This window comes from Eucyclogobius newberryi, unplaced genomic scaffold (assembly GCF_026437365.1).
Source record: "Eucyclogobius newberryi isolate DKJ021-1_F unplaced genomic scaffold, fEucNew1.0.hap1 SCAF_13, whole genome shotgun sequence".
NCBI lineage: Eukaryota > Metazoa > Chordata > Actinopteri > Gobiiformes > Gobiidae > Eucyclogobius > Eucyclogobius newberryi.
Window position 1 is genome coordinate 14682030 of NW_027315757.1, and position 14030 is coordinate 14696059.

The 14030-nt window shown below is 51.1% G+C and overlaps 1 protein-coding gene across 3 annotated transcripts in view; it reads right to left on the reverse strand.

The window, feature by feature from the left end:
• LOC140358030 (forkhead box protein K2-like) overlaps nucleotides 1-14030 on the reverse strand; it is a 32907-nt gene that overhangs the window by 1529 nt on the left and 17348 nt on the right. For all 3 annotated transcript variants that reach the window (XM_072442671.1, XM_072442670.1, XM_072442669.1), the window contains exons 3-8: nucleotides 12172-12325; nucleotides 11345-11491; nucleotides 6992-7185; nucleotides 5447-5634; nucleotides 2820-3176; nucleotides 1313-1492 (exon numbers count right to left, since the gene is read on the reverse strand). In XM_072442671.1, coding sequence (XP_072298772.1) covers nucleotides 1313-1492; nucleotides 2820-3176; nucleotides 5447-5634; nucleotides 6992-7185; nucleotides 11345-11491; nucleotides 12172-12325 — 1220 coding nt within the window. The remainder of the gene's footprint in view (nucleotides 1-1312; nucleotides 1493-2819; nucleotides 3177-5446; nucleotides 5635-6991; nucleotides 7186-11344; nucleotides 11492-12171; nucleotides 12326-14030) is intronic.

The window sequence follows — 14030 nt, forward strand, 5'->3', positions numbered from 1 at the left end:
AAACTCACCACAAACCCACCGCAAACTCACCGCAAACTCACCGCAAACTCACCGCAAACTCACCGCAAACTCACCGCAAACTCACCACTCACCACAAACTCGCCACAAACTCACCACTCACCACAAACTCACCACTCACCACAAACTCACCACTCACCACAAACTCACCACTCACCACAAACTCACCACTCACCACAAACTCACCACTCACCACAAACTCACCACTCACCACAAACTCACCACTCACCACAAACTCACCACTCACCACAAACTCACTGCAAACTCACCACTCACCACAAACTCACCACTCACCACAAACTCACCGCAAACTCACCACTCACCAAACTCACCACAAACCCACCGCAAACTCACCGCAAACCCACCACAAACCCGCCACACACTCGCCACAAACTCACCACAAACTCACCAGAAACTCACCACAAACTCACCACAAACCCACCGCAAACTCACCGCAAACTCACCGCAAACTCACCGCAAACTCACCGCAAACTCACCGCAAACTCACCACTCACCACAAACTCACCACTCACCACAAACTCGCCACAAACTCACCACTCACCACAAACTCACCACTCACCACAAACTCACCACTCACCACAAACTCGCCACAAACTCACCACTCACCACAAACTCACCACTCACCACAAACTCACCACTCACCACAAACTCACCACTCACCACAAACTCACCACTCACCACAAACTCACCACTCACCACAAACTCACCACTCACCACAAACTCACCACTCACCACAAACTCACCACTCACCACTCACCACAAACTCGCCACAAACTCACCACTCACCACAAACTCACCACTCACCACTCAACACAAACTCAACACAAACTCAACACAAACTCAACACAAACTCAACACAAACTCAGGATAAGAACGCGACAAGAACACGACAAACTCACCACAAACTCTCACATTCAGAGACATTATTTAGAAACATCGTGACAAGTTTTCATATAAAATACATTTGAAGTGTAAAAATTGCCAAAATTGCAATATTCTGGACATAAAACGCAGACAAAAGGATAGAAACAGATTTAAATGTTTTGATTAATTTTGTCCACGTTTGAGAATTTAGGCGATCTTATTTAGTATTTGAAAATCTAAATTTAAACATTTAAAATTTAGCCACATTTTCAGAATTAAACTTAAAATAATTATGCTTGGAATCAAATTTAATGTGAGTCTTTTGTACGATTGGTCAGTTATGGTTCTGTGTGTGTGGGGGGCCTGGGGGGGCCTTTGTGAACCTTTGGGCTCCTCGTGAGCGCAGTACCTGAGCTGTGCCCCTGGATGGCAGTGGCGAGGCTGTGTGTCCCATTCTGGGTGATGGTCTTGATGGGCAGCTGGTGTGTGCCCAGAGGCTGCTGCTGCTGGACGATAGTGACCGTCTGAGGGCCCTGGATGACCGGAGCCGAGGGGCCGAAGGAGCCCGGCAGCACAGCCTCCACTTTCACTGCCACAAAAAGATTTTATAGCTTTTAATTCAAATGTGTTTTATCCATAATCATAATGAAGACAACAACGTTCACCTAAAGAATACGCTCGAGACGCGCTCAACACCTCATAGTTCGATAAATCATGTTTTTATACCTTTTTTAACCTCCCGTTTCTTTATAATTTAATAATTAAACATTTTTTAAAAGTAAACAATCATTATTTATTGTCCATTTTTGAATTGCTTTTATATTTACAGTTTATTTTAATTCCACTGAAAAGGCTGACTTATTTACCATTTATTACATTTTGTTTCTCAGATTAGAAACAGATGATACAACTGAATATTTTCTACATTGCACGTTGAGACTTTATAAATATGGTAACTATGGTAACTTTTGTCAATCCTGATTTAATAATGACAAAGTCTGAATTAATCAATAATACAACTATGGTTGTCTTTCAATATAGTCGATTAGTCACAATTAGTCGATTAACAATGACTTTGTTCATTGTTTTCGAACAGGGTTGTAACAATTCAGGAAAACACACTTGACTATCAATATATATCAATCTATCATTATTATTATCATTATTGTGTCTTCTCTAAAAGGCCCAACACTTTAATCTCATGTTCCACAACTTTTCCTCCATCTACAAACACACGACCGCCTACATCGTACAGAATGAATATGGAGTCCACGGCGACACGCAAAGATCACCACAATGGAAAATGAACTACTCTATGAATACCGTATTTTCCGGACTAAAAGTCGCACCTTTTTTCATAGTTTTGGCCGGGGTGCGACTTATACTCAAGAGTGACTTATATGTGATATTATTAGTTAATCGAATCGGCACTTCCTCTACCTCTGGAGTTTGTGGAGTTGTTTAGAAGTGACACAGAGGAAGGAGAATTCAGTGGATTTAGTGATTTGGGGTAATACTGATGCTTTGGTAAACTTGTTAGCATGTTCTTTATGCTATAGTTATCTGAATAACTGTTCATATGTTACGTTAACATACCAGACACTTACCACAGTTCTGTCTGTGCCTCATGTAGCTGAAGGTGTTAGCGTTAGCATACGCACACCTATTCACCATGTTCTCTAATCTGTTATTAGTTTAAACTGCATTTCAAGATGAAATGTCTGTTCTTGGTCCTGGATTTTATCAAATACATTTACCCCAAAAATGCAACTTATACTCCAGTGCGACTTATATACGTTTTTTTCTTCTCTATTTTGCATTTTTTGGCTGGTGCACCTTATAGTCCGGAAAATACGGTAAATGATCACAAGCTCAAACCAGCCCAAACATGAGCCATCTTGAGCCCTGGTGTTCACCTTTGACCTCCGCGTGGTTCCCGTTCTCCTGACCCTCGCTCTTGATGATTGTGGCCGGCTGGAGAGCGGGGCCGGCCGAGATCTGGTTCTGGATCTGGTTTTGGATCTGGTTCTGGATCTGGTTCTGGATCTGGTTATGGAGCTGGTTTTGGAGCTGGTTCTGGAGCTGGCTGTGGAGCTGGTTCTGGATCTGGGTCTGGAGCTGGGCCGGGATCTGCTGCAGGACGTGGACGGTCTGGAGCGGCGGCTGCGAGCTGGAGCTGACGGGCGACGCCATAGTGTACGTGACGGGCTTCAGGCTCTGTGCCAGGGGCCGCTGCACCGCGATCAGCACCGACGAGCTGCTCACCGGGGAACCTGGCACAGACGGGCATCGCTTAGACGTCCAAGAGGCGGGCGAGGTTTTGTACGGGAGGTTTAGCATAACGTGTACCTGGTCTCGTATGCTAACGCTCTTGTACCTGGTCTCGTGCACTAATGCTCTTGTACTTGGTCTCGTATGCCAACGCTCTTGTACCTGGTCTCGTATGCTAACGCTCTTGTAACTGGTCTCGTGCACTAATGCTCTTGTACCTGGTCTCGTATGCCAACGCTATTGTACCTGCTCTCGCACGCTAACGCTCTTGTACCTGGTCTCGCACGCTAACCCTCTTGTACCTGCTCTCGCACGCTAACGCTCTTGTACCTGGTCTCGTACGCTAACGCTCTTGTACCTGGTCTCGTACGCCAACGCTCTTGTACCTGGTCTCGTACGCTAACGCTCTTGTACCTGGTCTCGTACGCTAACGCTCTTGTACCTGGTCTCGTACGCTAACGTTCTTGTACCTGGTCTCGTATGCTAACGCTCTTGTACATGGTCTCGTACGCTAACGCTCTTGTACCTGGTCTCGTATGCTAACGCTCTTGTACCTGGTCTCGTATGCCAACGCTCTTGTACCTGGTCTTGTATGCTAACGCTCTTGTACCTGGTCTCGTATGCCAACGCTCTTGTACCTGGTCTCGTATGCCAACGCTCTTGTACCTGGTCTCGTATGCCAACGCTCTTGTACCTGGTCTCGTATGCCAACGCTCTTGTACCTGGTCTCGTACGCTAACGCTCTTGTACCTGGTCTCGTACGCTAACGCTCTTGTACCTGGTCTCGTATGCCAACGCTCTTGTACCTGGTCTCGTATGCTAACGCTCTTGTACCTGGTCTCGTATGCTAACGCTCTTGTACCTGGTCTCGTATGCTAACGCTCTTGTACCTGGTCTTGTGCACTAACGCTCTTGTACCTGGTCTCGTATGCTAACGCTCTTGTACCTGGTCGTGTACACTAATGGCTCTTGTACCTGGTCTCGTACGCTAATGGCTCGCGTACCTGGTCTTGTATGCTAACACTCTTGTACCTGGTCTCGTACGCTAACGCTCTTGTACCTGGTCTCGTGCACTAATGCTCTTGTACCTGGTCTCGTATGCCAACGCTATTGTACCTGGTCTCGTACGCTAACGCTCTTGTACCTGCTCTCGCACGCTAACGCTCTTGTACCTGCTCTCGCACGCTAACGCTCTTGTACCTGGTCTCGCACGCTAACCCTCTTGTACCTGCTCTCGCACGCTAACGCTCTTGTACCTGGTCTCGTACGCTAACGCTCTTGTACCTGGTCTCGTACGCCAACGCTCTTGTACCTGGTCTCGTACGCTAACGCTCTTGTACCTGGTCTCGTATGCTAACGCTCTTGTACCTGGTCTCGTATGCTAACGTTCTTGTACCTGGTCTCGTATGCTAACGCTCTTGTACATGGTCTCGTACGCTAACGCTCTTGTACCTGGTCTCGTATGCTAACGCTCTTGTACCTGGTCTCGTATGCCAACGCTCTTGTACCTGGTCTCGTATGCTAACGCTCTTGTACCTGGTCTCGTATGCCAACGCTCTTGTACCTGGTCTCGTATGCCAACGCTCTTGTACCTGGTCTCGTACGCTAACGCTCTTGTACCTGGTCTCGTACGCTAACGCTCTTGTACCTGGTCTCGTATGCCAACGCTCTTGTACCTGGTCTCGTATGCTAACGCTCTTGTACCTGGTCTTGTACACTAATGGCTCTTGTACCTGGTCTCGTACGCTAATGGCCCGCGTACCTGGTCTTGTATGCTAACACTCTTGTACCTGGTCTCGTACGCTAACGCTCTTGTACCTGGTCTCGTACGCTAACACTCTTGTACCTGGTCTCGTATGCCAACACTCGCGTACCTGGTCTTGTACACTAATGGCTCTTGTACCTGGTCTCGTACGCTAATGGCTCGCGTACCTGGTCTTGTATGCTAACACTCTTGTACCTGGTCTCGTACGCTAACGCTCTTGTACCTGGTCTCGTACGCTAATGGCTCGCGTACCTGGTCTTGTATGCTAACACTCTTGTACCTGGTCTCGTATGCCAACACTCGCGTACCTGGTCTTGTACACTAATGGCTCTTGTACCTGGTCTCGTACGCTAATGGCTCGCGTACCTGGTCTTGAATGCTAACACTCTTGTACCTGGTCTCGTACGCTAACGCTCTTGTACCTGGTCTCGTACGCTAATGGCTCGCGTACCTGGTCTTGTATGCTAACACTCTTGTACCTGGTCTCGTATGCCAACACTCGCGTACCTGGCGTGTTGTGGGTGAATCGCGTCTCTTGGATGAGTTTGGGCTGCACGGCGACGCTGGGAGCGGAGACGGATGTGTCGACCTCCAGAGGCACAGGTGAACCCTCCCTCGACAGGCTGTCCGGGGTCTGCACACCGCTGGAGTGGGCAGACAGCACCCCCGAGTGGTTGGGAGACACCGGTGCACTCCTGACAAACAGAATGGAGCGGAAAAACAACACATTATTTTTTGCCAGCAGATGTGTTTGTACCTGGATGAGAGCGGTCCGTGTGCAGATGTGTTTGTACCTGGATGAGAGCGGCCCGTGTGCAGATGTGTTTGTACCTGGAGGAGAGCGGCCCGTGTGCAGATGTGTTTGTATCTGGATGAGAGAGGTCTGTGTGCAGATGTGTGTGTACCTGGATGAGAGCGGCCCGTGTGCAGATGTCTTTGTACCTCGAGGAGAGCGACCCGTGTGCAGATGTGTTTGTACCTGGAGGAGAGCGGCCCGTGTGCAGATGTGTTTGTACCTGGAGGAGAGCGACCCGTGTGCAGATGTGTTTGTACCTGGAGGAGAGCGGCCCGTGTGCAGATGTGTTTGTACCTGGATGAGAGCGGTCTGTGTGCAGATGTGTGTGTACCTGGATGAGAGCGGCCCGTGTGCAGATGTGTTTGTACCTGGAGGAGAGCGGCCCGTGTGCAGATGTGTTTGTACCTGGAGGAGAGCGGCCCATGTGCAGATGTGTTTGTACCTGGATGAGAGCGGCCCGTGTGCAGATGTGTTTGTACCTGGAGGAGAGCGGTCCGTGTGCAGATGTGTTTGTATCTGGATGAGAGCGGTCTGTGTGCAGATGTGTTTGTACCTGGAGGAGAGCGGCCCGTGTGCAGATGTGTTTGTACCTGGATGAGAGCGGTCCGTGTGCAGATGTGTTTGTATCTGGATGAGAGCGGTCCGTGTGCAGATGTGTTTGTACCTGGATGAGAGTGGTCTGTGTGCAGATGTGTTTGTACCTGGATGAGAGCGGTCCGTGTGCAGATGTGTTTGTACCTGGATGAGAGCGGCCCGTGTGCAGATGTGTTTGTACCTGGAGGAGAGCGGTCCGTGTGCAGATGTGTTTGTACCTGGATGAGAGCGGTCCGTGTGCAGATGTGTTTGTATCTGGATGAGAGCGGTCCGTGTGCAGATGTGTTTGTACCTGGATGAGAGTGGTCTGTGTGCAGATGTGTTTGTACCTGGAGGAGAGCGGCCCGTGTGCAGATGTGTTTGTACCTGGATGAGAGCGGCCCGTGTGCAGATGTGTGTGTACCTGGATGAGAGTGGTCTGTGTGCAGATGTGTTTGTACCTGGAGGAGAGCGGCCCGTGTGCAGATGTGTTTGTACCTGGATGAGAGTGGTCTGTGTGCAGATGTGTTTGTACCTGGAGGAGAGCGGCCCGTGTGCAGATGTGTTTGTACCTGGATGAGAGCGGCCCGTGTGCAGATGTGTTTGTACCTGGATGAGAGCGGCCCGTGTGCAGATGTGTTTGTACCTGGATGAGAGCGGCCCGTGTGCAGATGTGTTTGTACCTGGATGAGAGCGGTCCGTGGGGGGCTCTGAAGCAGGGCACTCCTCGGGGCCGGCGCTTCCTGAAGGCCTGCTCCACCAGTTTGGACTCAGACGACGGGTCTATCCTCCAGAACGAGCCTTTCCCCGGCTCCTCCTGAGAGCGAGCCACTTTGATGAAGTACCGGTTCAGAGAAAGGTTGTGACGGATGGAGTTCTGCAGAAGAAGAGGATGAGAGGGGTTTAAATCTTTACAGTAAACGGGGAAAGCTTTTGTGACAAACTGCAGTTTTGAGGGTGTCGATAGAGCTGTAAATAAAAGAGCTGAGGCTTTTCTAACGTTTGTAATGACCACACCCACATGACGAGGATGGAGTTTAAGTCTTCTGATGCAGAAGAGCGTTAATAGAAGCTCTTTACAAACAGCACACAGTCGGTCTCTGGTGCAGAAGTGCAGTAGTCTGTGCAGTACAAACATTTCAATAACTGCAGTACTTGTGTATTGTACGAGTGTGTCGAGGGGGAGGATCCCAGGATCCAACACACTTAAACAAAGACCATAGAAAAACAATCATGTGGTGGAGCGCCGGGGCCCAAGCCGTGAACGGGCCCCCACACAGCCCCCCACACTGAGCACCAGGGCCCAGGCCGTGACACTTCCAGGTGGGACATGAGGGCGTGGCCAATACCTAAGCCCATTGTGAGGGGAATATTTGTAAAAGGTTTGTCTAAAGTAAAGCATCTCGCTTTGAGACACCAAAGGGTTTAAAGTTGGTTCAGATGTTTCAGATGCCGTGGTCAGGTGCTGCCCTCATGTGCTGCGGTCAGGTGCTGCCCTCATGTGCTGCGGTCAGGTGCTGCCCTCATGTGCTGCGGTCAGGTGCTGCCCTCATATGCTGCGGTCAGGTGCTGCACTCATGCTGCGGTCAGGTGCTGCGGTCATATGCTGTGGTCAGGTGCTGCACTCATGCTGTGGTCAGGTGCTGCCCTCATATGCTGCGGTCAGGTGCTGCACTCATATGCTGCGGTCAGGTGCTGTGGTCAGGTGCTGCACTCATATGCTGTGGTCAGGTGCTGTGGTCAGGTGCTGCCCTCATATGCTGCGGTCAGGTGCTGCCCTCATATGCTGTGGTCAGGTGCTGCCCTCATATGCTGTGGTCAGGTGCTGCCCTCATATGTTGTGGTCAGGTGCTGTGGTCAGGTGCTGCACTCATGCTGTGGTCAGGTGCTGTCCTCATATGCTGTGGTCAGGTGCTGCGGTCAGGTGCTGCACTCATATGCTGTGGTCAGGTGCTGCACTCATATGCTGCGGTCAGGTGCTGTGGTCAGGTGCTGCCCTCATATGCTGCGGTCAGGTGCTGCCCTCATATGCTGTGGTCAGGTGCTGCCCTCATATGCTGCGGTCAGGTGCTGCACTCATATGCTGCGGTCAGGTGCTGTGGTCAGGTGCTGCACTCATATGCTGTGGTCAGGTGCTGTGGTCAGGTGCTGCCCTCATATGCTGTGGTCAGGTGCTGTGGTCAGGTGCTGCCCTCATATGCTGTGGTCAGGTGCTGCGGTCAGGTGCTGCACTCATATGCTGTGGTCAGGTGCTGCGGTCAGGTGCTGCACTCATATGCTGTGGTCAGGTGCTGCACTCATATGCTGCGGTCAGGTGCTGCGGTCATATGCTGTGGTCAGGTGCTGCGGTCAGGTGCTGCCCTCATGTGCTGCGGTCAGGTGCTGCCCTCATGTGCTGCGGTCAGGTGCTGCGGTCATGCTGTGGTCAGGTGCTGCCCTCATATGCTGTGGTCAGGTGCTGCCCTCATATGCTGTGGTCAGGTGCTGCCCTCATATGCTGTGGTCAGGTGCCCTCATATACTGTGGTCAGGTGTCCTCATATGCTGTGGTCAGGTGTCCTCATATGCTGTGGTCAGGTGCCCTCATATACTGTGGTCAGGTGTCCTCATATACTGTGGTCAGGTGCCCTCATATACTGTGGTCAGGTGTCCTCATATGCTGCGGTCAGGTGTCCTCATATGCTGTGGTCAGGTGCCCTCATATACTGTGGTCAGGTGTCCTCATATACTGTGGTCAGGTGCTGTGGTCAGGTGCTGCCCTCATATGCTGTGGTCAGGTGCTGCCCTCATATGCTGTGGTCAGGTGCTGCCCTCATATGCTGTGGTCAGGTGCTGCCCTCATATGCTGTGGTCAGGTGCTGTGGTCAGGTGCTGCACTCATATGCTGTGGTCAGGTGCTGTGGTCAGGTGCTGCACTCATATGCTGTGGTCAGGTGCTGCCCTCATATGCTGTGGTCAGGTGCTGTGGTCAGGTGCTGTCCTCATATGCTGTGGTCAGGTGCTGCGGTCAGGTGCTGCACTCATATGCTGCGGTCAGGTGCTGCGGTCATATGCTGTGGTCAGGTGCTGCACTCATGCTGTGGTCAGGTGCTGCCCTCATATGCTGTGGTCAGGTGCTGCCCTCATATGCTGTGGTCAGGTGCTGCGGTCAGGTGCTGCACTCATATGCTGCGGTCAGGTGCTGCGGTCATATGCTGTGGTCAGGTGCTGCACTCATGTGCTGCGGTCAGGTGCTGCGGTCATATGCTGTGGTCAGGTGCTGCCCTCATATGCTGTGGTCAGGTGCTGCCCTCATATACTGTGGTCAGGTGTCCTCATATGCTGCGGTCAGGTGTCCTCATATGCTGTGGTCAGGTGCTGCCCTCATATGCTGCGGTCAGGTGTCCTCATATGCTGCGGTCAGGTGTCCTCATACTGTGGTCAGGTGTCCTCATATGCTGTGGTCAGGTGTCCTCATATGCTGCGGTCAGGTGTCCTCATATGCTGTGGTCAGGTGCTGCCCTCATATGCTGCGGTCAGGTGTCCTCATATGCTGCGGTCAGGTGCTGCCCTCATATACTGTGGTCAGGTGTCCTCATATGCTGCGGTCAGGTGTCCTCATATGCTGTGGTCAGGTGTCCTCATATGCTGTGGTCAGGTGCCCTCATATACTGTGGTCAGGTGTCCTCATATGCTGTGGTCAGGTGTCCTCATATGCTGTGGTCAGGTGCCCTCATATGCTGTGGTCAGGTGTCCTCATATGCTGTGGTCAGGTGCCCTCATATACTGTGGTCAGGTGTCCTCATATGCTGTGGTCAGGTGTCCTCATATGCTGTGGTCAGGTGTCCTCATATACTGTGGTCAGGTGTCCTCATATACTGTGGTCAGGTGCTGCCCTCATATGCTGCGGTCAGGTGTCCTCATATGCTGCGGTCAGGTGTCCTCATACTGTGGTCAGGTGTCCTCATATGCTGTGGTCAGGTGTCCTCATATGCTGCGGTCAGGTGTCCTCATATGCTGTGGTCAGGTGCTGCCCTCATATGCTGCGGTCAGGTGTCCTCATATGCTGCGGTCAGGTGCTGCCCTCATATACTGTGGTCAGGTGTCCTCATATGCTGCGGTCAGGTGTCCTCATATGCTGTGGTCAGGTGTCCTCATATGCTGTGGTCAGGTGCCCTCATATACTGTGGTCAGGTGTCCTCATATGCTGTGGTCAGGTGTCCTCATATGCTGTGGTCAGGTGCCCTCATATGCTGTGGTCAGGTGTCCTCATATGCTGTGGTCAGGTGCCCTCATATACTGTGGTCAGGTGTCCTCATATGCTGTGGTCAGGTGTCCTCATATGCTGTGGTCAGGTGTCCTCATATACTGTGGTCAGGTGTCCTCATATACTGTGGTCAGGTGCTGCCCTCATATGCTGCGGTCAGGTGTCCTCATATGCTGCGGTCAGGTGTCCTCATACTGTGGTCAGGTGTCCTCATATGCTGTGGTCAGGTGTCCTCATATGCTGCGGTCAGGTGTCCTCATATGCTGCGGTCAGGTGCTGCCCTCATATGCTGCGGTCAGGTGTCCTCATATGCTGTGGTCAGGTGTCCTCATATGCTGCGGTCAGGTGCTGCCCTCATATACTGTGGTCAGGTGTCCTCATATGCTGCGGTCAGGTGTCCTCATATGCTGTGGTCAGGTGTCCTCATATGCTGTGGTCAGGTGCCCTCATATACTGTGGTCAGGTGTCCTCATATGCTGTGGTCAGGTGTCCTCATATGCTGTGGTCAGGTGCCCTCATATGCTGTGGTCAGGTGTCCTCATATGCTGTGGTCAGGTGCCCTCATATACTGTGGTCAGGTGTCCTCATATGCTGTGGTCAGGTGTCCTCATATGCTGTGGTCAGGTGTCCTCATATACTGTGGTCAGGTGTCCTCATATACTGTGGTCAGGTGCCCTCATATACTGTGGTCAGGTGCCCTCATATACTGTGGTCAGGTGCCCTCATATGCTGTGGTCAGGTGCTGCTCTCATATGCTGTGGTCAGGTGCTGCGGTCAGATATTGCCCTCACCTGCCAGCCCTTGTCGGCGGTGCGGTAGTACGGGTAGTTCTTGGTGATGTGATTGTAGATGCCGTTCAGTGTGAGCTGTTTGTCCTGGGCCAGAGTGATGGCCTGGACGATGAGCTGTGCATAAGAGTACGGAGGCTTCGAGTCGTCCTGGAGACACAAAAACACACATATGGGTCAGTCTACGTGGAAAACGCTCTGTTCTTAAGGTAAGTGGTGTTTCGGTGCTTTTCATTGTAAAATCCAAACGACAATAAGATAAACATTAATCAAGGCCTGTGTATAGTCCAGGTTTAGTCCAGGTTTAGTCCAGGTTTAGTCCAGGTTTAGTCCAGGTTTAGTCCAGGTTTAGTCCAGGTTTAGTCCAGGTTTAGTCCAGGTTTAGTCCAGGTTTAGTCCTTATTAAAAATACAAATGGCCCAGTTCTGGTTTAATCAGGTTTAAGATCACTTTTGGTCAGGTTTTAGCCTAAGTTCAGTCCCGGTTCGGTCCGGTACAGTTCAGCCCGGACTCCCCTCTTAGATCCACTTCATACTGGTCCAATCGGGTCATATTTCAGAGCGGCTTTAGACTTCGCCGAGTCCAGATATAGTGCAGTTTTAGATCTGGTTTGGTACAAGTTTGGTCCAGCTTCAGTCCGGATTTGAGTTCTAGACCCGCGCTCACATTTCCACACTAAACTGGGACAAAAATCCAAACTGACCGTGTGCTAAACCTCCACCAAACTCCAACTGGACCAGTATCAAACACATCTACATCTGGACTGAAGCGTGACAGAACTCTGATCAGCACCAGGAGGAGTGGACAGCACCCGTGTCCCGGCGCCGTACCTTGGGACTGTCCCCTCCGGAGTTGTCCTTGTCGTGCTCTGGTTGGGAGTTGTCGTTGATGAGCTGGAGTTCGGCCGAGCTGACCATGCGACTGCCCAGTCTGTATCCAGAGGAGCCGGCCCCCCGGGGACTGGAGGGGCACGAGTTAGCAGCGCTGCGGAGAAGGAACGTGTGGTTGAATAACGCGGGTCACGTGTCGTTCTTTATGAATAAAAAGGTTGAAACATGGTGACTTAAGGCGTCTATTACAGTCTATGCAGAATATTTATGAATAAAGTGAATTATTGATACAAAACCGAAATGTTTTATGCTTTATTGACATTTTGATGTAATAATACCACCGACTTTGTATTAAAAAGGTCTTTTCTTTTGCGTTTTAGAGTGTGTTAAGTCCAGAAAATGATCTTTTATTTTCTGCCAGTCACGATTATTCAACTAATCATTACAGCCCTAGTTCATATTTCTTTGTTCGAGCCTCTTCTATTCCATTATCAAGTGCATTACAGTTTTATTTCCATGGTTACAGCGTTCAAAAGACGACAAGTTAGCGCAACCCCTGAACTCTGACTCAAGCTACCCCCGTTAGCATCTGCGCATGTTGCTAACGATGCTAGCGCTATACGACGTCAACATCATAAGAAACTGAACGGAGTTGGCCCCGTGTTGGCCCAGTGTTGGCCCAGTGTTGGCCCAGTGTTGGCCCAGTGTTGGCCCAGTGTTGGCCCAGTGTTGGCCCAGTGTTGGCCCAGTGTTGGCCCGTCGCACTGGGGCTGAAGTCGACTCAAGCAGAGGCGTGGCAAAAGCGTGTGGATCTCTAAGACGCTAACGACTAATTAATCGACCAAACGCCCAAAGACCTCGTGGAGATCTCCCAGTGTCTGCGGCGATTCAACGACAGCGATGCGTTCAGATGGAGATGGTCTGGATACACAGAAGAGGGACGGTGACGATACGGTCAAGATATGGTGTAGATATGGTGTAGAAGATGCTAGAGCTGCAAGAAGCGGGAGGCACAGGGGTGGCCCAGGGGTGGCCCAGAGGAGGCCCAGAGACATGTATGAATGCAGAGGACATGAGGTCAGCCGGTGTGAGAGCAGAAGATGCAGAGAATGTTCTTTGTCGTTGTTGTTGTCTTCTTCTGTTCTAAGTGACAGAAGATTACAGAGTTTTGCAGCTCCGTGTGGATTAAGAGCTTAAAGACTCACGCTCACTCCACTGACTCTCCTACACACACGCTCACTCCATTGACTCACATACGCTCACTAACAAACGCTCACTCACAAACGCTCACTCCACTGACTCTCCTACACACACGCTCACTCCACTGACTCTCCTACACACACGCTCACTCCATTGACTCTCCTACACAAACGCTCACTCCACTGACTCTCCTACACACACGCTCACTCCATTGACTCTCCTACACAAACGCTCACTCCATTGACTCTCCTACACAAACGCTCACTCCATTGACTCACATACGCTCACTAACAAACGCTCACTCACAAACGCTCACTCCACTGACTCTCCTACACACACGCTCACTCCACTGACTCTCCTACACAAACGCTCACTCCATTGACTCACATACGCTCACTCACAAACGCTCACTCACAAACGCTCACTCACAAACGCTCACTCACAAACGCTCACTCCCACACACACGCTCACTCCACTGACTCTCCTACACACGCTCACTCCACTGACTCTCCTACACACACGCTCACTCCATTGACTCTCCTACACAAACGCTCACTCCATTGACTCACATACGCTCACTAACAAACGCTCACTCACAAACGCTCACTCCACTGACTCTCCTACACACACGCTCACTCCACTGACTCTCCTACACACAC